We start from the raw sequence: 27635 nt of genomic DNA, 5'->3' as shown, positions 1-27635 counted from the left end.
CAAGTACATTCTATATCAACTTTTCTGGTTTTCTCATTTCCTGAACACTACACTAACTGGCACTTTTGTAAACACAGAAAATATGCATTCTATTAGTAGTTAAAGTGCGTTATTGCACTTTTGATAATAATTTATTTTTTAAAATAGATTTGTATGATCTCAGGAATATATATTGAAGTAAATGCAATTTTTATCGCGTTTTTACTCAGATAATTTTAATGAAAAACTGATTAAAATACAGTATTGTATATAAGAAGTATAATGTAAAATGTATCATAAGTCTGTAACCATAGGATTTACGTGAATCTTGGTTTATTCTTTTAGAGATGGTATGAGGATTAATAAGAATCCAGTAACGAATACTTAACTATCCTCCCAACGTCTAGAACTGCACGTTTTGCCTTCTGTTATGTTATGTCATTTAAAAAATTTTTATATTGTTATAATTATAAGATAGCAAAAGCGTTAATTGTGTGAATAGGCATAAAACTCTAAATGCTTGATAACATAAAATTATGAGTCTACTGGATGTACGAAACACGATCTTTCTTTATCTGCCCTCTCTCTCTAACTTTAGTCAATTAAAATTAAGTAGCATCATTTCTTAAATACACGAACCTCCCTACAAATATCAGAAATTTTGGACAAAAGTAGAGGAGTTATTAAGCTTCAAGAAGGATGAAAAATAGTGTCATACGTACAGATCTATACAAACAGAAACAACCAGCGAATTTTTTTGCGTTTCTCGGCATTTCAAGATTCCCTGAATTCAGAAATTTTAACGTTTTAAAAGTCGTTTTTCACCGATTGCCGTATCTTCCTCCTGTTATATACAGTAGAAATGTGAAAATAAAGATTTTCATTTTTAGATTTTATAATAATTTTCATTCCGGAATCTCGAAAAACATTAAGACCTTCTTGAAGATTTTAAAACACTGCACCTAGACGTTACTACTAGTGGCACATGTTCATCTGGATACAGCTTGTTAAGCTTTCTTCTTCTTTATTTTTAGTTATGAAATGTAGTAAATTTCCCGAAAAATATGAAATCCTATCCCCGAAAAAAATAAAACCAAAACTTCTTTGCAACGTCTCAAAAGATAGTGGATCTTAAAGCGAAAATAATTAAATTTCATTTTTGTTTATTAATCGCCATGGAACCTCTAAAAAACAGCTATACGTAAAGTCGATTGTTCAACACTTGTGACACACCAGTTTACATTTTTGAACAAAGATGTGACTCTTCTAAATGCACTTGTAGAATTTTTATTTTATACTTTACTTGTAAAACTTAAATATTTAGAGATCTTAAAACTTATTAGCAATTTATATATTTTAATTATAGGGAAGTTCAGTTCTCGTCGGCATATGTGTTCTTCAAGCAATCCTCTGTCCGTATCTACTTATATTGATTGCTGTCCTTTCAGTAATATTCTACGCTTTGTGGACGATTTTCAGCCGAGTGTTGAAAAGCATAAAACATTTGGAAGGAAAATGTAAGTATTTAGAATATAGAAGAGTTTCTTGTATTTAACTTAATCGCGTGCAGAATAATTACGATAAAATTCTGTAAACAAAATTAAAGAGACTCGGTAAACACACTATTTTATGATGCCGAGTTAGATTGTAAAACAGTATGAACAATTATATAATTTCATAAGTTAAAGAGTTTTTTAAAACTAGCGTGAAAAAATAATGTATTAGTTCTGTAATTGTGAAAACGGATTTACTCATTTCAAGACTTTTTTGGTCACTATTAATTCCAGTGTTTTGGGCAGCGTTTATGGTCGGCGCTTTTGGGCGGTTATTAATTAACACTTTACTATTTTTCAGAAGTTTGTCCAACAGGGGGTGTAATTACAGTATTTAAGAGGACATCTGGATGTTGGCTAGTTGGCAGCGTTTATGGTCGGCGCTTTTGGGCGGTTATTAATTAACACTTTACTATTTTTCAGGTAAGATTATTGGATTTTTGCGTGATGTCGAAAAGAAAGACTTATTCTCCGATTAGTCAAACGGATAGTAGATCTAAGGTGTTCCATCCTGATCCTTTGGAGGAAACGAGGATTTTGGAACTTCTTCAGGGAGAATTGGACATCAAGGATGGGATATCGTTATTAATTCAATTAAATTTAAAACAGAACTCGAAATTGGAAGGAATGATTAACAAAATTGATAGAATTTATTCCTGGGTGGAAAATTTGGATGAAGCCATTGTGAATTTAGAATCGAGAATCGAGGTTCTAGAGAAAAAACTCACTCATGATGCCGGTAAGATTGTATCGGTCGATGGAATAGACTTAGAGAAAAAATTGGCTGAATTTACATTAAGTCAGAAGCGGTTTGAGTGTTTTTTAAGACGTAATAATTTGATAATTTCTGGATTACCTGAATCGGAAAACGAGAATTTGTCGGTTAAGAAAGTAGTGTTGGAGTTTTTTCGTGATAAATTAAATGTCGATCAGGTCAGTTTGGACCGGTGTTACAGATTAGGGCAGCAACAGATGAATAGAATTAGATTGATTTACTGTAGTTTTTTGGATTATGGTGATAAATGTAAGATTAGAAGAATGGCATTCAAATTAAAGGGTTCTAGGATATTTCTAATGGATGACATTCCTCCGTTAACTAGGGAGATAAGAAAAATAACTAATAATTTCGCCAAAGAAAAAAAGAAGATGGGAGCTGTAATTACTTATTTAAATAATCGAAATGCGGTTAAAGTTAATGATAAAATTTATAAATATAACATTGTTTCCAAGACAATGGAAGAGCTAACCGCAACTTGACTGGGAGCAGGTACGAATGTACTTTCGTGGAATTGCGAAGGGGTTGTTAATAAACCTAACTCTTTTTGGAATTATTTGTGTACTTTTGACATTGTTTTCTTAATGGAGACGTGGTGGGATGGTAGGACTATTTTGTCTAATGTTGACAGTTTGGACAAGTTTATGGTTATTCAGGAAGCAGGATATCGGGAGACTGATAGAGGGCGTTTCATTGGCGGTTGGATGTTATTGATAGCAAATTCGTTGAAACTGAATATACTTGCACAACAACCCAATGCCTATCTTTTTCAAGTGACAACAGCGCATCTAGTGACGTCCTTTTGTTTTGTGTATATAAGACTGGCTATATGGAATACTATTTGAATGGAGGTGGTTAGGTTGGCTGGTTGTTATGATTTGGATTGCTTGATCGGGGATTTTAACGCTCGTACAGGTTTGGAGCCACAGGAATGGATTTTTGATAGTAATGAAGAGTTTGATTGGACTTGGACGTCAAGAGTATCGCGGGATACTCTGATAAATAATCGTGGTAGATTAGTGTTGGAATTTTGTGAATCCGCAGGATATTTAATTTTGAATGGTAGAGGTACAGCGGACTCTAACAGCCGATTGCAGAGACAGAGATTACGTTAAACGACGTTTAACAACAGAACGGCCTATAGACGTTGGCTGGCTGAACCGCGGTTAAAAATGCATTGCAAAGACGACGACCGTCTATTTCTGAACGTCGTCTAAACGAATCTCGGCAAAACATTGGCTGTTACTTTCTTCGCCATTACTCCCTTGTTTTAGGAGTAATTCAGCCAATCAGATTATTCGTGTGACGTCAGAAACATGGCGACTGTGTCGAAAACGTGTAGGAACTTTTCGGAAGAAGAAAAGAACGTCCTGGCGGAAATTATTAAAAATTATCCCGTAATTGAAGAGAAGGGGTATGATAACCGTACTCTAGCGTAAAAAAAAACCGCATGGGAGAAGATTCAAAACGAATTCTCTTCGTCATTTCCCTGTAGAGCAGCTCGTACAATAGCACAATTGAAAGGCAAGTATGAATGTAAAATATTCATTTCAGATTATAAAATGTTAGTTAATATTTTTTACCAATATTTTTAACATTAATAATATCAAAGTAGAATAATAATTCAAAATTTTAATAAAAAGAAAATAAAAAGTTACGATTATTAATCACCTAAATTAAATTTATTACAATGAAAATTACTTTGTACAATCTATATTTATGTGAAAGAGTAAGGAGAAAAAGTCCGAATTGTAGAACTCTATTCTGAATCAAGATTTCATATCCTACTAATCCCTACTTCTATTTATTAGATTAATAGATTATGTAAATATACAAATATTAAAATAGCATATTTAATTTAAGAAAAATTTACTAGAAAAGTATATCTTATGATCTATGTTATAGGTTGCTGGAAGCGATTAAAAATAGATGCCAAAAAAGAGGCAGATAATAACCGACGTGCTGCACATATAACAGGTGGAGGACCAGCACCATTATCATTGAATCCCTCCACGCAAGTGGTTTTATCTGTTTTGGGTGACAGTATTGAACCATTACCCAATCCAGATGATCCACCATCGCCACTTATCGTTACATATGAAAATATTGAATCACTTACAGATACAAATGAACACTCTAATTCAGCAATATTTTCACCTGTAGTGATAAGTGATGTAGCTGTCAGGGAAAATGTGAACGTGGCAGATGATCCACCACCACCCAAAAGACAACGGTAAATAATATTCAGATAAAATAATACTAAATATTAATAATTACTTTCTAAAAAATAATGATTTATATTATATTTATAGCATTAATTCATTAGAGAAAGCCCAAATCCAGCTAATAGAGGAGGGCATAAAAACAGAGAAAATGAAACAAGATACAGAGAATATAAAACAAGATACAGAGAGGAAAAAGCAAGAAGCAGAACAACTTAACATAGAGTTATTAAGATTAAAAAAGTTGAAACTTCTGCAAGAACTAAAATTATTAGAAAATAACTAAATGTATTTAATAAATATTAAAACGGCCCTTTTCAGGGCCAACAACTTTAGTTAAAAGTGGTCATATCATGTTAATAAACAATTAGATGATGGGAGAATATCAAAGAAAAAATATAAGAAAATAAAGATTATAATTATCATGACTAGGGTGAGATGTCATCATTTTTAACTGTCATGGTGGCTTTTTTGAATGTTTTATTGAAAATGTTCAAAATGTTTTCCAACAATGTAAAAATTATGGGCAAAAAAGAAAGTCAGGACAGCCTAAATGTTTAACATCAAGAAATGAGAGAGAAGTTTTTAAGCTTATAATTAATAAAAGCAAGTCAACAAGGCAAGCTGCTGCTGAATTACCAATAGATTTATCTCATGTGACTGTTTGGAGAACTTTAAAAAACAATGACAATGTAATTTATTTAAAAATGAAGTTGAAACCACCTTTTAACTGCCAAACACAAATCAATGCATTTAAACTGGGCTAATGACAAGATGGGATGAACTGAAGAATGGTTAGAAATAATGTTTAGTGACGAGAAAAAGTTTAATTTAGATGGCCCTGATGAATTTTCATATTGGCATAATTTAAGAAGCGAAAGCAACGTTAAAATAAGCCAGCAACAAGAGGCTGGGTCTGTAATGATTTGGGGTGGTTTTGGGAGGTGAGTGGAATGGATGGAGAGGTAAAACTGATTCAGTAATTCCTGACAAAAATATGTTTTAAAACATATAAAACTGTTTTCTATAATAAAAAATTTAAATAAATTTTGAAAAATCACAAAATTTATGGTGTTCCTTATACTTTTATAACAGAATGTAGAAGAACAGATTAAAAATCAGTAATAAAATATGAAAATTCCATATTATAAAATATCTAAGTAATATGCTGAGTCCAAAATGTAAGTTTTAAACAAAATTTTGAAATTTGTAAATAAAATGAAGACATTAATTTATATTTTTAGCTCAACTTTCTATGAATAAATTCTATAATGACTTTAAAACTGGTTTTAACCACATTATCAGATTTATGTTGACATTTTATGTATTTAATTTTAGTGTAAAATAACCAAATATATGGTAGAACAAACATTAAACATAGAAATCATATTTTAAATCTTTTTGAGGAAATATGGATGAATAAAACAATTGTATGAATGTTTCTTTAATTTGTTACATAGGTTATGTTAAGAAATATTTTTATTTAAAACGAATAAAAAGAGAATTATTTTGTCTGTGATAGGCTCACTTTTTATCAAAATTGTATGGTCCTGAAAAGGACCTTTTGTGAAATTTCTATAGTACTGTTTCATTTAAGTGAAATGTTGCAGTACAATAGATCTTCGAAGAGCAGACCCTGAACTTGATTGCCCATTCATGTATGAACTTTCTTCCTCTCTCTCTTCATTTGAATGCTCAATCAGAAACTCCTCCTCTTTAAAATCAATGGCCCAATTATGTAAAATTGCAGTGGCTATTATTATATTGAGCGTGTTGTCTAATTTCGTTCTTAGACAACTTCCTATGCAGGGAAATCGTCTTTTCCACACCCCAAATAATCTCTCCACGATATTTCTTGCTCGTGAATGAGCTTTGTTGTACCGTCTTTCGCCGTGATTCTGCGGATGTAGAAATGGGGTCATTAAGTACGGCAAACAAGGATAGCCACTGTCACCAACCAGATATCCATTACAATATCCTTGGTGAAGTTTTTCTTTAATACTGCTGTTAGAAAAAATTCTGCTGTCATGTGTTGAACCTGGCCACCGAGCAACAATATTCCTAATTTTCATCTTTCCATCACAGATGACCTAAAATATACATTTAAACATGCATCAATTATATATTTTCATTAAAGTTATCAGGTTGAGATATCAAAGATATTATTTGATATTTTTATTTTCATGTCAAAGAAATAGTCAAGAATATAACTGTTCATAACAAGGCATAACAATTTAAAATGTTAGAAAAATATATAGGCCATTGCATACTTAATAGTCATTTAAGCTACAATAAATTAGTTACAAAAATATTTGTGGAGAACAATAAAATTGTATTTTATTGAAATTTTACTTAAATATGTTATTTTCTTAACCTCATAATTAAGTAAAGATGATGATATATGTAAATAATTCTCACCTGGCAGTTAATAGAATAATAGGATTTTCTATTATAAAAAACTTGTGCTCTACTGCTGTCAGGACACTGGATAGGTATATGGGTGCAATCAATTGCCCCAATTATACCAGGAAAGTTATCCTTAGACAATACCGAAAAATCATGTTTAACAGATGGAAGTTCCGATTCTGTCGGAAATACAATTTCGGCATTCTTCAAATGAACCAATGCCTTTGAAACATTTTGGATGGTTCTGATAAGGATATAACGATAATTAATAAAAAATGCAATATATAACTTATACAAACGTTAAATAAGACCTCATTCTTATAAACGTCTCTAACACTATACAAAAAATTTTTTAAATTTATTTAATAATAGTTTGATAGATACCTGCATACAGTAGAGACGTGAACTCCGATAAGATCACCGGCTACCCTCTGGTAGCTTCCGGTGGCATAAAATCGTAATGCCGTCAATAATTGTTGCTCGGTAGTTAACGGCAACCCTCTTCCATCTAGATGTTTAATTTCGTCGCCAATACGATTTAAAATGCGAACGAATCCAGATTTAGAAAATCTATACCGAATTCGAAATTCGTCTTCGGAATAGATTTCCATAGGATTATTCCGATCTCGCATTACCCTCTCTCTTCGTAATTGCCGAGATGAATAATGTTCTTGATTCGTCCCGTTCGCAAGATGTATTAAATTCAGAATATCCATTATAATACGACCAACAAATGAATATGGCGTCTTATACTCAAGTAAAATGCTCTCTAAACCTGCTATCGAGGGAGTCTAGAAAGTAGGTCAAATAACTTGTTTCTAATCGCTGTCTACATTGTGGCAAGCGTGAAACTCTGTCTCTGCAATGAAATTTTTCTGACCCGCGGTCTACCCGATCTGTAAACCGCCGTCGGCCTTTAAACGTTGTCTCTGCAATCGGCCCTAAAGGTTATTATACTTACGTAGGAGAAATAAGTTGCTCTGTTATTGATCTAGTGTTGGTCAAGTTGACTCGATTGGCTGATGTTTCTACTTTTTTTGTATTGGATAAAGTTTATAGTAATCATTTTCCAATCGGATTGACTTTAAAGTGTAAAGTCAATAAGAAAACTAAAGAACGGTGGATCGGGTCTAGAGATAATAGAGTGAGAATCTTTTGGAGGGAAGCAAGTAAGGAGGTGATGAGTCATAAATATGGTGATTTATTGTCTGCCATCCGGAGTCAGTCGGTATTATCGTTTGAGATTTTGGACGATTTAATTAAATCATCATTTTCTGATTGGTTTCAAAGGTCGGTTGGTTCGTCTCTTTCTTGGTTTGATGTTGATTGTAGATTGAGTATTGCGATGAGAAACCAGGCATTGAAAAGAATGAGGCGAGCCAAGACTGGAAATAGTATTGCTGTGGGTAATTTCATTAAGGAACGGAACATCACTCGTAATTTATGTAGAGCTAAGAAAAAGCTATTTTTGAAAAGGTTGAACAGTAATTTGGCGTCCGGTGATAGTAAACAGTTCTTCGATGTATTAATTTCTTTATTGGTAGGAAACGTAGTGAACTTCCGGCTCTTGATTGGGTATCGTATTTTGCTCGGAAATTTTGTTCTAGGCAGTATTTACCAGATATCGCTGTATATAATTGGTGTATGAATTGGCAGGACGAGTTGTTGGATACAGAGATAACGGAACAGGAAGTGAAAAAGGTTCTAGTTTCCATGAAAAATGGGACTGCTCCAGGTATAGATGGTATTCCGGTGGAGCTGTATAAGAATCATCCAGAGTTGGTTGGATATTTGGCAGGTTTGTTTAATAATGTCTATCAATCAGGAATAATTCCTTTGGATTGGCGCATATGTAAGATCATTCCTATATTTAAGAAGGGGCGTAGAGATTTGCCGGAAAATTATAGACCAATTTCATTATTACCGACTATTTCTAAAGTGTTTTGTAAAATCTTAGGTAAGCGATTGGTAATGTGGTTGAATAAGTTTGAAGTTCTTTCGGACTTCCAGGTTGGTTTCCGGTCGGGTTTCTCAACATTGGACAATATTTTTGTTCTATATGCTTTAATACAGAAGGCTTTAAGGAAGAAACGAGGCAAACTCTACGTCTTTTTTGTGGATTTGACTGCTGCATTTGATTCCTTGGATAGAGACATTTTGTGGAGACAGCTATTGAAGATTGGGTTGAGTTATAAATTTGTTAATTTTTTGATGCAGTTATATACGAATACGGAGGCAGGTGTGTCCGGTAAAGATGGTATTTCTGATCTTTTTTATACGTTTAAGGGTGTGAAACAGGGTTGTGTTTTGAGCCCATTATTGTTTAATCTATATTTATTTCCACTGGTGAGCAAATTGACTGCTTCTGAATTAGGGGGTATTGATCTTTTGGGAACTGAAGTGAAAATTTTGACGTATGCTGATGATTTGGTGGTCATGGCAGACTCGCCCTTGGGCCTACAGAGATTGATAGATTTTTTGGAAATGGCTTTACAGGAGTTAAATCTTTCTGTGAATATTAATAAATCTAAAATTATGGTTTTTCGAAACGGAGGAAAACATGCTAAAAGGGAAAATTGGTTTTTACAAGAGGGTAAAATAGAAGTAGTTGATGAGTATAAATATTTGGGTGTATTCTTCCAGTCCAACGGTCGTTTTTCTAAACATTTAAAGTATATTCATAATAAAGTGAATATAGGAATAGATAAGATTATTAAGGCATGTGTTGCTGGTAGATTGGTACGGTGGAAAGATAAGTTAAAAATGTTTGAGGCTTTTATACAGTCAGTAGTGCTATATGGGTCTGAGGTGTGGGGTTTTGATTGGAAAGATAGAGATGATAATCTACAAATTAATTTTATTAAGCGTCTATATTCATTAAAGAGATGGATTCCATCGTATATTATATATTTGGAGTTTCAAAGGGTTCCCCTTTATTTTAATATAATAAAAAGTAATTTAAGATGGGTTTATAAACAGGCTGCTAGTAAGCTTACTGAGTCGGCTAAATTATTATTATTTTCGTTAAGAATAGCGTGGGGTGATCGTATTATGTCTTTGATGCAGAAGTTCGGTTATCGAATGGATCCGACAATGGTCAATGAAACTATTGCCTCTGATATTTTAATGCGGCTTGCGATCAATTATGTAAACGAATTTAAAGATAGAGCGGCCAACTATAAATATAATAAATGGTATCTGGAGGTTTTTAATGATTGGGGGTCGCTGACTTATTTAAATATGGAAAGACCATTTTCTATGATTCAAGCAGTGCTACATGTTCGTTGTAATACATTTAGACGAATGAGTTCTCCGTGTATCGAGTATTGTGAGTTCTGTGATTCTTGCGTCAATTTTGATGCTTACCATGTGGTAGCTGAATGTAAAGTTTTAACTGCAGATAGACAAAAGTGCTTTGGAGAAGATTATTTGTCAATGCAATCATATAGGCAATTGTTGCAAGACCATAACAAATATTATTGTATTTATAGGTTTATTACTAAGATAAACGATCAACAAGACTGATTTGATTGGAATAAGCTATTTTTTACTCTTTCTTTTTTCAGAAGTTTGTCCAACAGGTGGTGTAATTACAGTATTTAAGAGGACATCTGAATGTTGGCTAGTTGGCAGCGTTTATGGTCGGCGCTTTTGGGCGGTTATTAATTAACACTTTACTATTTTTCAGGTATTTGTTTAATTTACTTTGTTTTATTATTACTTTTAGTTTTATATGCGTCGACCAATCGCTGCCACTTTCTTGTTTTGTGTGTTTATTTGTTATTTGTCATTTTGCTTTTTGGGGAACATTTATTGTCTTTAGTAGGGATGTGACGCGAATAATTGTATACCTCTTCATGATTATAGATTGATTGTCACGTGTCTCAAGTAGAAGATATTGTATTGTATTCTTATACTATTATGTATGATTGTAATATTTTCTTGTTTGCTCACTTATTGCCCGTACATACAGGGCTTTCCTTGTACTATTAAAATAAATAAATAAATAAATCCATTGTTTTATTATCTTAATTGACAACATCCAGTCTATACTTACATAATGATAACAGATTACATTACAATAACAGTTTTTAGATGTTTACGAAAAATTTCACAGAACAATTGAAGAACGTATAATATGTATTCTGTTCACAAACTTTAAGTCGATTTCAAAATATAATTACGGTAAATGTACAATTATAGATTTTCAGTTTATAATCTAGATTTTCCGCGACGAAGTATGAAAAAGTGGATTATCCTTGATTCATATAAACAAGGTTAATTTATTTACAATAAAAGGTATAAGGTCAATGCCAATTTTGTACAAATTACCATGCCAATTTTGTACAAATTACCATGCCACATTTTGTTTTTTAACTCATGTTAAGCATTTCGCTTTTTCAGACTAATTAATAATATAAATGCTTTTAAAATAAAATCTCATAACAGATTGTACCACGCATAATTCTAAAGTTTTGTTCAAATACTTTAGTGTTTGTTAGACGTAAAGATGTTTTTTAGCGGGAAAAATACGCAACTCCTTACTCTGTTTTTGTAATAAAGATATTCCGCAAATTGAAATTCATGCAGTAATGTCATGCTGTGTTTGACAAGATGCCTGTTGTTAGCATTAAAAGAAGAGTTTAGCAGTTTTAGTGTACTTTCGATCGTGGATAGCCTTTTCTCCCAACAAAGCTTACAACAGAAATTTATCAACGTTTTAACCATCATGAGTAGTCGTTGTGAAAAGAGTTCGTACTGAAATCAACCCCGTGACATATTGCTATTCTTTTCTGCGAGAAATTATTACTATGTTTAATACTTTTTGTGGTTTTTGTTTTGACATATTTTAAAAAAAAATATTCTTTCTCAATTACTCTTTGCATAAATAGAGCGAATTTTTGCTTGCGTTTTAAGTTACATGCATATACGATCAATAGTTTGTTAGACACGGGTAAAAATGTTCTGGTACATTTTTAGAAATAATAAGTTAATAATTATTATATAAAATAAATCATCGTTTAAATATTTGATTTTTTTTTTTTGCAGTGAGAAGTCCAGTATTTTCTCATCTGAGTGTATCCCTTTACGGATTGACGACAATTAGAGCATTTAATGCTGAAAGCAAATTTAAATATATGTTTAATAAGTATCAGGATAAGCACACTTCAACGTGGTTCCTTTACCTGGCTTTAAATCGATGGCTTTCCATATACAGTAACATAATTTGTTTTATAAATCTAATTATCACTGTTATTGTTTTCGGTGTCTCAAGTAATGCAGGTAAGTGAATATATTTATATGTCTACAGTTTATAAAAAAAATAATTTTAAATTTTTACTTTTACTTTAGATGACGTAGGAATCCAAATTGGACTTGTATTTAATTATGGAATACTAATTATTATACTATATCAACACCTTATTGGATTTGCATCTGAAGTGGAATTTCAGGTATTACATATTTACCCAACCCGATTAAAAATTTTAATTTCAAACAAACGGAAAGATTTCTTTATCGGGCGATATCAAATTTTTCGAAGAAGATCAACTTCTTGTAAGAGAAAATCTACTTATGATCACACAGCACGCGTTATTATTATTATTTTATCTTACGTATATTAAGAGAATAATGTTTAATATAGGAATTTGCACGTTGGTTTAACGATACTGGTATTTTTAAATTTAGAAATGTTTTTCTTCAATTACTCTACAGTCAAAAAATATTGAAAGATTCTGCAAATTGTTGATTAATGCGTTTTAATATACACGGTAACATCGAAAAATTTATTAATCGCTTTTATCAAACGATGCTTATAGTGGATAACCTGTAAACAGCGAAAACGTGTTATAGTGACATTGGACTTAGTCGCCTTACACCCGAGTGTGTTATAAATATAAATCTAGCAATATATATATATATTGCTAGATTTATATTTATAACACATATACATATTTATATTTATAACACATATTTATAACACAATATATATATATATATATGTTTTATTATCTATTGTATATGTTTGACTTCGACGAATGGTAACGTTAAGATTCAAACAGAACATTAAAAGAAAAGTTTAAAATTTAAAAAAAAGAAAAGAAAATGTTAAAAAAATTTTCGACCTCTGTAACGGATAAGGGATTTGAAATACTGAAAACTTTAATAAAATCCTTACTTTTTATAATTTCTTAACTCCGAAACATTCAGACCATCGCCTATTGTGCCACAAAGCTCTTTCGCCACGATCCGTAGATATACCTTTTTAACTCACTTTACGTTTAGCATTCCGCTGTGAAATTTTGGTTTCGACAAAGTAAAAAAGATTTCCTACTCCTTTTCCGACGTAAAACCTGTATATTCTTCGAACCTTGGTGCGTGCACCAACTATCTTGTCGGCTGCGCTTATATTACCTCAGATCCTTTTTAAAAGAACAACCTTTAAACAAGATGGATTTGAAACATTTTTTTAATCTTCCCAAACTTTTTCTTAATTCCAAAAAGCAAACGAAAGAACAAGAAGCAACGAAGAACTTTATATTCTATTTTCCCTATTCCTTTTACAATGTCTATCGCATTTTAAAATGAATTTTTTCAAAATAATTCGATATTGTTTAAACTTAAGTTATTTCTTTCAATAATTTTACAATTATTGCCGCCTGTTGAATATTTATGCATATTTTTTCTAGCGTTTCGAGTAATTTCATCATTGAGTCATTTCATCATTTTGAAAATTTGTTGCGTTCTAATTTTTATAGTGGTTCTAATTTTTTCTTTTTTTTGCATTTTTCGTTCAGTATATTTTTATTAAACTTTAAATGTTTTTACTCGTCTCAAAATCTTAGATTATTACTTTGTTTTTATTTATATAATTACAATTTATCCAAGGATTTGAACTGAAGATATTCATTTTCTCCCATTTATACATATATATATATAAGCCCCTTAAAGCCAAAGTGGTGTAACTCAACTTTTGAAAAAATCTGCGTTAATAGTAGAAATGAATTACGTATATGTAAAACTACCTACAGAAATCATGGTGTAGCTCCTAGTTCCCCAAACAGCTCCACAAATGGCAGCACAAGTTTATGCAGTCAGCAGTGCTATCTATCTGTTGATAGCCAAAGTGGTGTAACTGGGAGTTACACCACTATTCCAGTTACTGTTTTTGTTCTAGTGTCATGAATACTACATGCTACTGATTGTACATCTCTTCTGCAGTCACATGATTTTTCGATTTAATTTCAGTCACCAGGCCTCCAACAGACGCCATTTTTTATCTTAAAATTGTAAAATTTCTGGCTTCGCTTCAAAAATTATTATTACATCTTTGTTTACTTTATTTTCTCTACTTTTAAACAGTGTAAAATATTTTTATATTGACACAAATGCGGCAAGCAATAAAATCGTTATTTATTGCATTTTTCTCAGCTCGAAGAAATTGGAGAACTTAAATTCTTTCTTAAATTGGAGAACTTCATCTACGAAAAGTTGAGAAGGTAAGTCATGCTATGAAAAAAGACTCCGAAAAATCGGCTTCTGTTAGCTCATATTACTGTTTTTCATTTGATTTGGAAAAGTCATTACCATTTCCAAAACTTACATGCCAAATCGTTTATTATAAACGTAATTTATACGTTTATAACTTAGGTTGCCAAGAGTTATCAACAGGACTAGGCTTTATGTGTTGGGATGAAATTGTAGGATCTAGAGGCTCACAGGAATTCAGTGCATGTGTGGTCAAACACATAAAGTGGTCAAACACATAAAATGGTCAAACACATAAAATATTCAAACACTAAAAATGTAGAGCACCAACAGCAAAACACGTTGTATTATACAGCGATACATGCACAGGACAAAATCAGAACTGGAAAATGGAATTAAATTTATTGAGGCTAGTTTTGAGTGCAGACAACAACATTGAAACCATTGACCAAAAGTTTATTACCAGTAGTCATTTTTATCTTCCTAATGATTCAGATTTTGGCTCAATTGAACTGTACAGTAAGAGTTCACAGATTTCTTGCCCTACTGACTGGTATCGAGTTATCACAAAAGCAAGGAAAAAGAATCCTTTCCATCTTACTATGATGTCTGGCAAAAATTTTTTAGCTACACAAAATATGGAAAAAACCATTACCGAGAGAAAGCATGATGAAGAAAACCATCCAGTTTTATGGCTAAAAATGCAATGGATTAGGTATCAGAAATCTGATCCATATGCAAGCTTTTACAAGGAGAACACGTCTGATGAGCAGGCATTTTTCAAGCTGAACATGAAACTACCAAGAATACTAGGACAGCCGTTATCACTGGCAAATGTACTTTTGTCTCAACTCTACAATGGACCAAGGCCTGTGACTGAAGAGAAAAAAAAGATATGCAAGACATTCTGGCTACATTCCCCCTATCCATCATGCATACTATTTAAACCTTCACACTTCTAACTCTGTTGAAGACAATGGACCACTGCCTGCTGATGATACTAGGGATGTTGAATAGCTGAAATTGTTGTAGCTGATATCTAACTATATGACATTGATTTATATCATTTTTTGACGTAATATACTATTTTTTAAATAAAATAAAAAATATATTTTTTTTGATTATGCAAGTTCGTTCTTAAACCATACCCTCAATCTGTGTAAAGCAAAAGTGGTGTAAGTCAGTTTAAGTGCTTATAACTTACTTATAAAATGGGGATAAGGACAAAAAACACATACATGGGTTAAAACAATCAGTTTTGAACACATGGGGTGGGAAAATTTTTGTTTGCTAGTACTCTGGAATTTTCAACTACTATTCTACTAAAAATCTTTATATCTCAAAACAGTGTTTAATGGACTTACACCACTTTGGTTTTAAAGGGCTCATATATAAAAATAAGGTTTATATTATCTTCCAAAAAGGAAAAAGACTCGACAAATAAAATAAACCACGATGTGTTGCTCTGTAACCAAAAGTTTTATGTTACTAATTTTAAATTTACATCACCAAAATAACACCTTTAAAATGTAATGGACATGCTCACCTGTAACCAAAGAAACGACATTTAAAGTTTATTCTTTACTAAATCAATTCCTTTTTATTATTTGTCTTCACACTTCACAATAATACATCGAATTACGCTATATTTTTTTCCACACATGTCATGTCGATGACAGCGCGACGCGCGGCAAAATTTTAATTGAAAGAGAAATTTCTCTCTTTATATATATATTTTAATTGACATTGTGGTTGCCAGCGCCAGACAACCTGAACACTCTCTGGCAACACTTCTACCGAGTTATTGCCTGGCAACCGATAGAAATGAAAGAAAACGCGTGAAAGTTCGTCCTCGCCCCTGTCCTTTTACTTTTTATGTGGCAGACTTATGGACAGTGCTTTCAGCCAATATAACGGCAATCCTTTATGCTGAGATCTTTTTTTTCTAACCACAAACACTAGCCCTATCCAAGCTTCCTAACGCATCCAGACTGCACTTCACCATCTCGAACACTGGGCAACAACATGGAGTCTATTATTCTCGGCCGCCAAAAGGCTATTATAGACTTTTTTCTTCGAAAATCCACCACCCACCAATAGCACTAACTCTAACCTCGGGTATTATTCCCCAGCGCTCGTCATTACGTATCTTACTGTAAAATACGAAATAAATGACTGTATACATATTAGTGATGCGACGATATCAAAATTTTTTTTATTCCGGTTTTTGATTCTTTTGAATACTTTCTAAAGTTCATTTTTGTTTTGAAAAATTAACGATTTATATTAAAGTATTGTACATTCATTAATAAATAAATATCAAGCTTAAGGATGGTAAATTACACATTTGAATAGAACCTGAAAATTCTCCGTGTATATGTCAATACGTATGTTTCTATTGTGTACTTTAAAATGAACTTGTTATTTTATTTCAGATAAAGTTAATTAATATTGCATGAATGCCCTGAAAGAAATTACAAGTAATTTGTGTTTACACAAAAAAATTATCCCACCATGTCACATAGGGTTTCCACCTCTGGAAACTGGTTCACAGGACGACAGTATGAAAAGATAAATAAAAAGGAAATACACTTATTTTATCGCGCTTCTTCCAAAGGGCATGTTCGTAAATGTTTTAATTCCAACATTTCTAACACTAAATGGTGTTTGGCAAATTAATATATCAGATGTACAGATATCGTTGTCACCACGAGTAACTAAGTTTTGAATTTGTTCACCCAAGTCAAGATTTTTTCAATATTTAATTGCCTGAAAGCTGAAATTCTTTTACAGAGGAAAAGAAAGATCATACAAAATATCTAAATTGACTCTTGTCGAAAAAATCAAATTTCATTGTTCCGAAAATGTTAGATTATCTGAAATTTACAAATAGAACATGTTGATAGAAAAATAAAATAATCTAATTATTAATAATGTAGTAAAAACAGTTCAATAACTGAAACATATCAAGAAACAGAGAAAAAGACGTTCTTGATTTATTATCGTTTAGAAAATTGAAATTATTGAATATGAATAATATTGAATCTCAACAAAGCAATCTATATATATAATCGAGACGAGTTGATAATAATAATAGTGATAATAATAATCAGCGTAGAGCCCAGACGGTTAAAAGTTGAAAGTTGAAATTTGGTACACAGTTAGGGTACGTCACGAGAACGCACACTAAGAAGGGATTTTTTGAAATTTCTCCTCACGGGGAAAGGGACAGGATTAAGGCTTAACACTTTTGTCAACAATGGAAGTGTGAAGTAACAATGGAAGTGTCAAGTAACAATGGAAGTGTCAAATAACAATGGAAGTGTTAAGAAACAGTGGAGGTATATAACAATGGAATTATTAAGAGAAAACGACGTGCAAGACGCAGATGCAGTTTTTTTTGTTTTTGCGGAAAATCGAACATATTTTTAGACCCATCTAAAAATTCTCTAATTAGTCTGGAAACAGGGGATCTCAATTCTTGCATTATGTAAAAACGGGTAAGGTTGACTATAATGTAATAATCTTAATCTTCGCTATGATTAATTTTGCTCGAGCAACGCCAGCCCACTCGCTAGTTATTTTACAACTTTTTAAACCTGATTGAAAACAGGAATCTTCAGAAGTGTGAAATTATAACTATAAACATATATGACAGTTAAATAATTCATAAGTTTATCAGTTTTTTTTTGTTTTATATAAAATATTAAAGAGAAAATCTAAAATTTAAGAAATGTAGCAAAAAAGTTAAAATATTTTCCACTTTTAAATATTTCTGAAATTTTAAATTAATTCCTACATATTTTATGATAAGAAAATAAATGTTAGAGTATATCAGTACGTAGGAGATATAATAGTTTTATAAGAATAGAAACTAATTTAAAATAACGGGAAAACTAAGTATTAATGTTGTTAACCACTCCTTTACACAAAATATCTGTATCAATAAATAAAATGAAATTCTATGAATGATTTATTTTCTTGATAATGTAATTGTTATTTCTTATAAAATAAATTTTCCAGATGAACTCGGTAAAACGCATTCTGAAGTATAGCAATTTGAAATCGGAAGCATTTTACGAAAGTTTACCTAATAAACGGCCACCCTCCGATTGGCCTGAAACAGGAGAAATTCGTTTCGATAATGTTTCTTTACAATACTCCAAGGATAAAAATATTGTGTTAAAGAACTTAACATTTCATATTCGCCCTGGAGAAAAGGTAAAACATCTGCAAATTGGAAGAGTATTGTTCGTAATTATTGTTTGAATTGGTGTTTATTAATTAATTAATTGCAGATAGGAATTGTTGGAAGAACAGGAGCAGGAAAAAGTTCTATAATTGCTTCGTTATTTCGCATGACAGAGCCAACAGGAACAATAACCATCGATGGAGTTGACATTAAAGATATGGGACTACGGGATCTTCGTAGTAAAATATCTATCATTCCTCAGGTAAGTAATAATTAATTCAATGAGTATAATTTCTATTTAATTACCTTCATACTTTTTCCAGATAAAAATGTTTTTATTTACTTTTCTGTACGAAAATTTAATTCATTAATTATGATAAAACATGACCATATCGATGCAGATAGCTAAGCCAAGAAGGTGTAATATAATTTGAATGAACTTATTATTAAGTAATGTCAAGTGACTTGTGAAATATAATGTGATCATTTTTCGAACAAGTCACATTTATGAACATTGAGACACAATTATATTTTTCTTAATTAATTAAAACCAGCAATTCGAAATATAGTAATTTCTAATAGTCTAAGTTAAACGAACATGTACTTTATAAAATATATTAGAGACACGAAACGACTACTCTTCATGCTTCGTAGAAATTTTCTACACTTATCTATGTTTTAATAAATCGCATTTTAACTTTAATGCAATTGCGATTGTGAAATTATTAGTTCTACGTATTTGTTTAATAACTTTATACGAATCTTCATAAAATTATATTATGATTATGAATAAAAGATGTGTTCATAAATAAATTCACTTTATATAGAAAAACATTTAATTTAGAGGAAAATAAAATATAGTCAATCTTCAATTTAGGAACTTAATTCATTACAGAAAGTTATTCTAAAACCGATTTCTTCTTAAACCGAAACGAATTTTTCTATAACAAACAATGCAAAATGTATTAATCTGTACTCCAACCTAAAACCAAAATTTTTTTTACGTTTTCAGCTGTATTTCATCCATAAAAATGCTTACAAATACAGTATAATATTGTGTATAATATAATATTATTTATAGATCAACCAGTGAGATAAGCGGTTCTGTTCCTCAACACTGGAAGTTTGTTCGTGGGTTCGCGCCTTGCTCGGATTTAACGGTGAATACGCGCATGCGTGTTGAAATTTTATTTGACTAAAAACGTCATCGAAGGTTCGTGCTGTGACGTCTAAAGAAGCTAGGCAGATCTCGGCGCCACTGCCGAATCAGTAGTTTTTTTGTTAACTGGTCAGGCTTTCTTTAACACATGAAGTATAGGAAGTTGACTATCTGTGGCCAGTAGTGCCGAGTAGATGGTTCGAGGAACGAGTTATTGTGCGGAAACCGGTGCAAATAATCGTTCAAAATGTTGTTTGTAAACAGGGGCATTTGTACCCCAAGGTTTAACTGTATACACCAATATTAATTTTTTAAAATTAATTTTAGTCTATTAATAGCGTATATACATGATATCATTTAACTTGATAAAAGCGAAGAAATTTAATTAGCTGTCGGTTCAAAACAATATATATTCTTTATTGCAGACATAACAATAATAGAATAGTATTTAAAACGTGATTAATTAATTAATTTCAATCAAAGAATTTATCCGTGAAACAAAAAGGAAGTCTTTAACAATTTCCGCGAGTCGCACGGGTCTTACAGACTCGGCGCGAACTTTAATTAAAATTTTTTAATATTGAATATTTTCCAAAAAATCTGAAAAAATTAATATTCTTCTAACTTTTTAACCCGATGACAATGCTGTTAAATTTTTATGAATAGCAACGCTTATTTTTGAGAAAAAAATACTTTGGGTCTGTCAGACACATGCGACTCATGATGGGGGTAAAAAGAGACCGTTTAATTTGTCGCCGTTGCCGATAGCGAGTGTCGCAATAACTTTATCGCGTTTAAGTTGTCGCGCGGTGTTTATTAAATCCTATCATATCGTTATTTATTTGTATATTTATATTTTTGTTTATTTTTGTTATAATATTGTTTTTAAAAGTAATGTCTAATTAATTTTTAATTACTTTATATTTTTATCACTTTATTCTTTTCTTTATCACTTTTATAATTAATTTATGATTATTCCTCGTTTATTAGGCGATGCAAGTTGGCTTTTTTTTACTTTTACTAACTAATCAGACACTTGTGAAAACAGTCTAGCTATAAAATTCCGGGAAATATCCTGTTCCCTCGGAAATAATCTTGGTAATCGAATTTACACATTCGCTATAAATTCTTTTGTTTTAATCGCGTTATGAGTTATAAATTGCTAATGAAATGTTCGACAGTGTTTAGATGAGTAAACATTAAGAAATTAGATATATGGAAAATAATTACAACTATGCGACAATCATATCGCATAGCTATAATTATTCTATAATCTAATAATCTAGATTAATCTGATAAAAATATTTTTAATCATAATCTGCTTTTATTATTTTTTCATTATTCATCGCGGCACAACAAAACAAACCTAAAAAGTTAGACCGATCTACATAACAAGTAATTATGAATAAAATCGCTGCGTTTGATCGCGTAGCGACTGTTTTGTCGCGCGATACACAAAGCGCGACAAAAAACTCAAAACTAAATTATGATAATACAAATTGTGATAATTATAAAATTTTTGATAATTGCATTTTAATAACATTCAGATATTGATATGCATGCCTTTTTAAAGTTTTATTATGTGAATATTTTATATTATAAAAAAAACAAATTACAGAATCGAGAACATGTCATTAATTGCTGAATTTTTGATGGTTTTCTCATTATTTTTTCGATTGATTTATTTCGTGCAGAAAAAACATTTATATATAAACTATCAACAAAGAATTTTGATAGATTGAATAATATTTTTACCGATGTCAATTTTTTAATTAGGTGATCAAGTTAAGTCTAACACACGACTATATCACATTAAAAATTAAAAATAAAATTCATGTGTAAAAATCTAACACAACTATCTGTTAAATCTTGAAGAAGACATTCTAAGGAGTAAAACAGAATAAAACAGTTGTCAATTAGTCGATTTGAAACCCAGAAAAAAGCATTTTTTAATAGAGCCATAAAACAATTAATGTTTATTGACTCTCGCGATAGGGTGTAACGCGAGGTCTATTATAAAACTTTTAGCAGTAGTACTGAATTTCTACTGACTTCAACCGAATGAGTGATCTTTCTTCCCCATTGGCAAACAAACCCGATGATTATCGGTGAAACGTCAGATAACTTAAATAAAGCGAGTTGAAATTTGATATGTTTATTATTTTGTGTTTTTTCATCAAATTACGTAAAAATAAATATTGAAAAGACAATTTTGTCAATACAAAAGTAATATATACTACTAAATAGATAACAAAGCGTAAAATTTAACGGAAAAATTGTAGTTTTTCTACGCGATAGAAAAAATTTATTAATTTCAAAATAAAAATGGCGGGTCTGACAGACCAATGCGACCTAAGTAAGAGAACGATTCCTTGCAACTAACGCAGGGTTAACAGTCTCGGTGAAAAGAAGCCGATCATTCATAATTGTCCAATAAATCATAATTCATTGGACAATTATGAATGATCGGCTTCTTTTCACGGAGACTGTTAAAGACTTTCTTTTTGTTTCACGGATAAATTCTTTGATAGAAATTAATTAATTAATCACGTTTTAAATAATATTCTATTATTGTTATGTCTGCAATAAACTTATTTTATCATATGGGGCGAACAATAATTTCTTTGGACACGTTATGCTGTAAATACCACGCGTAGAAATAAACGCAATCCTGTAAAGCGCAACAAAGTACATGCGCAAAAGTCGTTATTAGATGTGATCGATTCAATCTGATTCGAAAAAACATGATCAGTTGACTGATGGCAGAGAGCCATTGACTAAACTAATCGAAACAGGCAGCAACATGTACTGTTACAAATTCTACAGTAGTTCTCGAAAAATTCGAATCACACATAACTTATTAAATGTTACAAAAATCAAACATTTCCATAATTTGGTTCTATATTGATTTTACAGATTGCCAATAATGACATTTTACCGATAATTACATACCAATCAGAAAATGAAATCATATTAATCCACTAATTTCTTAGCAATCAGATTGAATTTTTGAAAGTTCAAACTGACTCAAATGTTTTAAAAAAAACATGAAATGAATCAACTCAACATTGCTTATAGGTATATGCTTTACTGCATCCTGTGTATTCTACGATGATTATTGAAGTAACGTATTTTAATATTTGTCTTCGTTTGTTTCTTTGTTTTTTTCTTCGTTGTATTGAGTTATGACAACGCAACACTTAGGCGATCTGCCTAGGAGATGCCTTCCGAAAGAACATTTTAAGGGTAACTGGTCCCTATTTAAGCGTTATAAACGTGGAGAAAACCCGGATAACACTATGTCCGATCGCGGCGAAAACCCACGACAGAAATCTCAGTAGTCTGGGCACAAACCGCTTGGTTACTGCTGGGTCTATCTTTTTCGTAATTGTAACTCATATTGTTCAATATAGAAACGAATTGTAAAATAGAGTTATTACAGTGTATGCGTATATTTTTTCAGGATCCAATGTTATTTACGGGGCCTCTTCGAAGAAACATGGATCCTTTTAATGAATTTTCTGAAGAAATGATGTGGAATGCCATAGAGGAGGTTACAATTAAATAAATATTTTTCAATTCGCTTCCAATTTTTCTCTTTAAACCTTTTTCCGATTAAATTCAATTATCACGTATTTATTTTTATAAATATTTAAATTAAAGGTACAATTAAAAGAACTTATTAGTAAATTACCTGGCGGGTTAGATACGCATTTAACAGAAGGAGGGCGAAATTTCAGCGTGGGAGAAAGACAGCTAATTTGTCTTGCCAGAACCATTCTTCGACAGAATAAAATTCTCCTCATGGACGAAGCAACTTCCAATATTGATAAAAAGTTAGAATATAAATATATCATATAATTTCAAGTATAAATCATTTTATATAATAGTTCATGTTAAGTAGACAATAGTTTGATTATAAGTTTGGTATAAGATTGTTGATATTCACGATGATTACGTTGATATTAAACCACTAATAAAATGATTGATTTGCAGAATGATTGAAATTACAATCGATCGCTCTGAGAATCGAACAAATTCTGATAAATTGTCACAAATATATTGTGTGATATGTCCGAAATATATTGTACCTCGTTTCTAATGTTTTGTTTGTCTCTATTTTGTATTTGTCGAATTGAAAATAAGGAAGGGAAAAAAGACTCTTTTCTTGTCTACAAGACAATAATAAACACTAAACAAAAATACTAATAAACGTAATATTCGGATTCATAATTGAATTTAAGTGTAAATATGGGATTAATTTACATAACATTAATGTTCTGCTGTGTGATAATAAACTGTTCCATGCATGCATCTCAGCTAGAGCTATTAGTTGTCTGTCAGTAGTGTTTGTAAATTTTGATCTATTGTCTGGTAAATAAATACTCGAAACCAGCTTGGCTGTATTTGATAGTCCAAATTTAAAAAAAAATTTAGAAGAAACCATAAGTTTAATGACGGCTGTCTTCGGGTAATTTCGTGATGTTCAGATAGTGAAAAGCCTGAATTAAAGTCGAACTTCGAAGATATGAGTTTGACATGCAGCACAACAGAAAAGTCTTGTAAATAGAATAACATTCAATCATATATTACAATTGAATTAATAGTACCATAATTAAATTGCCTGTTGGTCAAAGGTGATTTTAGTAAGATTTTAATCGCCATTTGTAAGGGGATTGCCTAATTTCAAATTTTCAAAATATTTTTCATAAAAGGTCGTTATAGGTTTCTGTGCGTGAAATTAGTATGATCTCTGTTCTGCCATTGCTCGCCACTTGTGTATTTTTCAACAAGTCTGTTTGTTTGTGTAAGGTCTATTAGACAATTCTTCCAGTAGTCGATTACTTGGCCATACAGTTGCTAAAAAAGTGTAAAGTCAAAAAACTTACGGCATTAAAATCAGTAATTAAGAGCACTGTTACATATCTTTCTATAACAAAGAAAACTGTATGAATGATCATGTCAGAAACATCAATTGAAAATCTGTATTTACGAATTATAACAGCTATTTCATGCAGACAATAATTGATGGAAGAGAATAGACATTTTGCACACATACATTACAAATATTTGTATAAATTCATTTATAAAGAAGATGTGCAAAGGATGCAATACTTTATAGGATAGCCGCTATATATTACAATAACAAGAGAATGCTTCTCTGTTGATGTAATCATTGTTGTGACAGATATCACTGTGACATTTTCTTACTCTTGAAGAACTGCTACTTAATAATTAGGCTTACATTTGTAACTCTGGCGATATTTGCATGCAGCATGTGCAGAAATATCTAATGGATTTTCTACAGAATTAAGATCAGCTATTATTAATCTCTGAAAGAAAAGTATTATTACTATTCTTTTAACTCAATCATTATGAATGGAAAGCAGAATTGTCTTGGTAGAAAATCCATTATGTACCGTTAATAATTGCAAGTCTTAGCAGCAGACGAAGACTTTGACATTTAGTAAATAATAGCAATGTCTTTAGAAACCAGGTTAAACTTTCTTTTTATCTGAGAATACAAGTATTATCTGTTTATTGTCAAAATACATATATATTAGTGCAAATGTTATACAGTCTTTCTCGTTTTACGTTATTACTATCGACATAAAAATCATTTTTTACAAATAACAATATCCTTGTTAGGGAAACCATTTAATGGACTTTTGCCGTAACGTCCTATAGAATGCTACAGTTTGATGTGAGCTCTATATAATACGATTTGTTTTGTCCTGGTGTGTTGACTCTTGATAGATTGTTTGATAGGCCTAATTGAAAATAAAAGACTTATTGAACACAATCTTTTTTTGGTTTTAGGGACAGGTAATCCTGCTTCACGAAATGCAATAATTAAACATTTCTCAATATTAGTTGAAAGTATTTGTTTCAGCATTGTCTGTTTGCTGTCAGAAGTTGAACTCTATATATGAAACTGAATACTAAACTTTCTTCAAATGAAATTGTCTGCAATAAGTTTACTAAGTATGGTTTGTTTTATTATGCTAATGTGGCTGTAAAGCTTTGTATAGTGTGCAAATAACCTATCAGTAACATAAACCACGTATCATTTATGAGTATATTATCGGTCGACAACACAAATTTTAACGCCTACTAGTGCAATTATTTTAAGACCATTGCTGCTTTACTGCAATTACTTGCTCACTTAAAGTGAAAATAATCTTGACTTTATACTTTCGTCTAGAATTTTGCCTTGATATCAAATTTACTAATGTTCACCACAATAAGCATAATTGAACCCTATCTATCAGATTTAGATATAGGTTGATTCTCTTGACTATATATGTCTAATCTAAAGTAATGTTGGGTGAGTAAAGCTTTGTCTTGTATGTCTTGTGATGGAAAACACTTGGTGCACGGTAGTACAATCATCGCTGTCACTATCGACTAGATTAGCTTTTTCACAAAGACGTGTGTGTACTTATCGTGGCTGAAAGTTGGGCCTTGTCACTTGATGCTATTTTTTTGTTTGTTTTCAAGATGACGATAGAATCATAATTATTGACAAAATTTAACGTCATTCTCAAACGTTTTACAATGCCAGCAGTGTGTTTTAGTTTTCCTATCCTTCAATTTGCTCACATATTTTTGTGGTGTAATAATGTATTTTTTCACTTACTCCTTGCTGAGTTTCGCGATTAGAAATTAAATTGTTTATGGTTCATTTCCATATGAGGCTACCGTTTCATTTATTTTATTTATTATTTATTTTATGTTTGTTCTATAAGCGCAATATAGCGCAATAAGGCTCGCTTGGCACGATTCACTTTTTTATTTCAATTTCTTTGATACGCGTTTATACACACGCGTTTCGTGCATCATTTGCCCCTCTTCAGTCAACTAAAAATATATTGACAAACCATTTTTATACACACAATAACCCGACATGTGAATCCAAAAAAATACGTATTACATAAGTAGCCCACGACGTATCTTAAGAATACAAATGCCATCTTTAGACGCATATTACAAGCAGAAACTATACAATATATATTGGATTACCTAGTGTTTTAAATTAAGGAAAAATTTTTTTACCATAATAACACTGCTTAAAAAATAAAATGACAAAACCTAGACAGGACATACCTCGAATAGTAGGCCAAAGACTTAGCTTTAGTTGGTATGCATAAGACTTGTAGGGTTTTTGCTTTTCTACGAACAGGTTTTTTGCATTTAAAGATCTCTCAAAACCTCCATAAAATCTTCTAAAAAACTTAAATGATTATAATTAATGTACCAAGTACGTAAATATTATGCTATATGCTTATCTTTGCGTACACAATCCCAGGAGACCTTCGGAGATACAAAGGCTAAGCCGGAATAGACGTTTAGCACAATTCTTTTTTTTAATGCTAGTGACGGTTCATACATAATCTACAGGATTGAATTTCTTGACTAATCATTTTGTTATTATTTAATGTTGGTATAGTTTTTACATAAACGACTGAAGTAAAGTTCTCTTTGACGAATTTCTTTCTTTCATATCAAGAACCGATTCCTGTCTACAGAAAATAATTCGAGAGAAATTCAAATCTTGTACAGTGTTGACAATAGCCCACAGATTACATACAATCATCGATTCGGATAGAGTTCTGGTAAGATTCTTCTATTTAATAATATTAAAATAAATACCTGTTAGTAATTAGACAATTTAAATTTTTAGGTACTAGATTCAGGGAAAGTACAAGAATTTGACTCGCCGTATGCATTACTGAAGAACGTAAATGGTATATTTTATAATTTGGTAACAAAGATGGGAGTAGCTTCAAAGAATGAATTATACGAAATTGCCAAAAATAAATATCTCGCAAAAAAGTGGGGCGAACAAACAAAACTATAA

General features: G+C 31.3%; 1 protein-coding gene across 1 annotated transcript; it reads left to right on the top strand.

The window, feature by feature from the left end:
• Positions 1 to 1350: 1350 nt before the first annotated feature.
• Positions 1351 to 27635, top strand: LOC136990800 (ATP-binding cassette sub-family C member 4-like). The gene is made up of 9 exons (XM_067289228.1): positions 1351 to 1496; positions 11985 to 12218; positions 12288 to 12388; positions 18447 to 18644; positions 18722 to 18877; positions 23238 to 23327; positions 23438 to 23610; positions 27285 to 27390; positions 27459 to 27635. Exons 2-9 carry the CDS (start codon positions 12074 to 12076, stop codon positions 27633 to 27635), a joined length of 1146 nt encoding a protein of 381 aa, XP_067145329.1. The 5' UTR covers positions 1351 to 1496; positions 11985 to 12073.

Source organism: Centruroides vittatus, unplaced genomic scaffold (genome assembly GCF_030686945.1).
Source record: "Centruroides vittatus isolate TY-2023 unplaced genomic scaffold, ASM3068694v2 contig_1340, whole genome shotgun sequence".
Lineage (NCBI taxonomy): Eukaryota > Metazoa > Arthropoda > Arachnida > Scorpiones > Buthidae > Centruroides > Centruroides vittatus.
The sequence above is the reverse complement of the archived record's forward strand: the minus strand, read 5'-3'. Positions and strand labels throughout refer to the sequence as shown.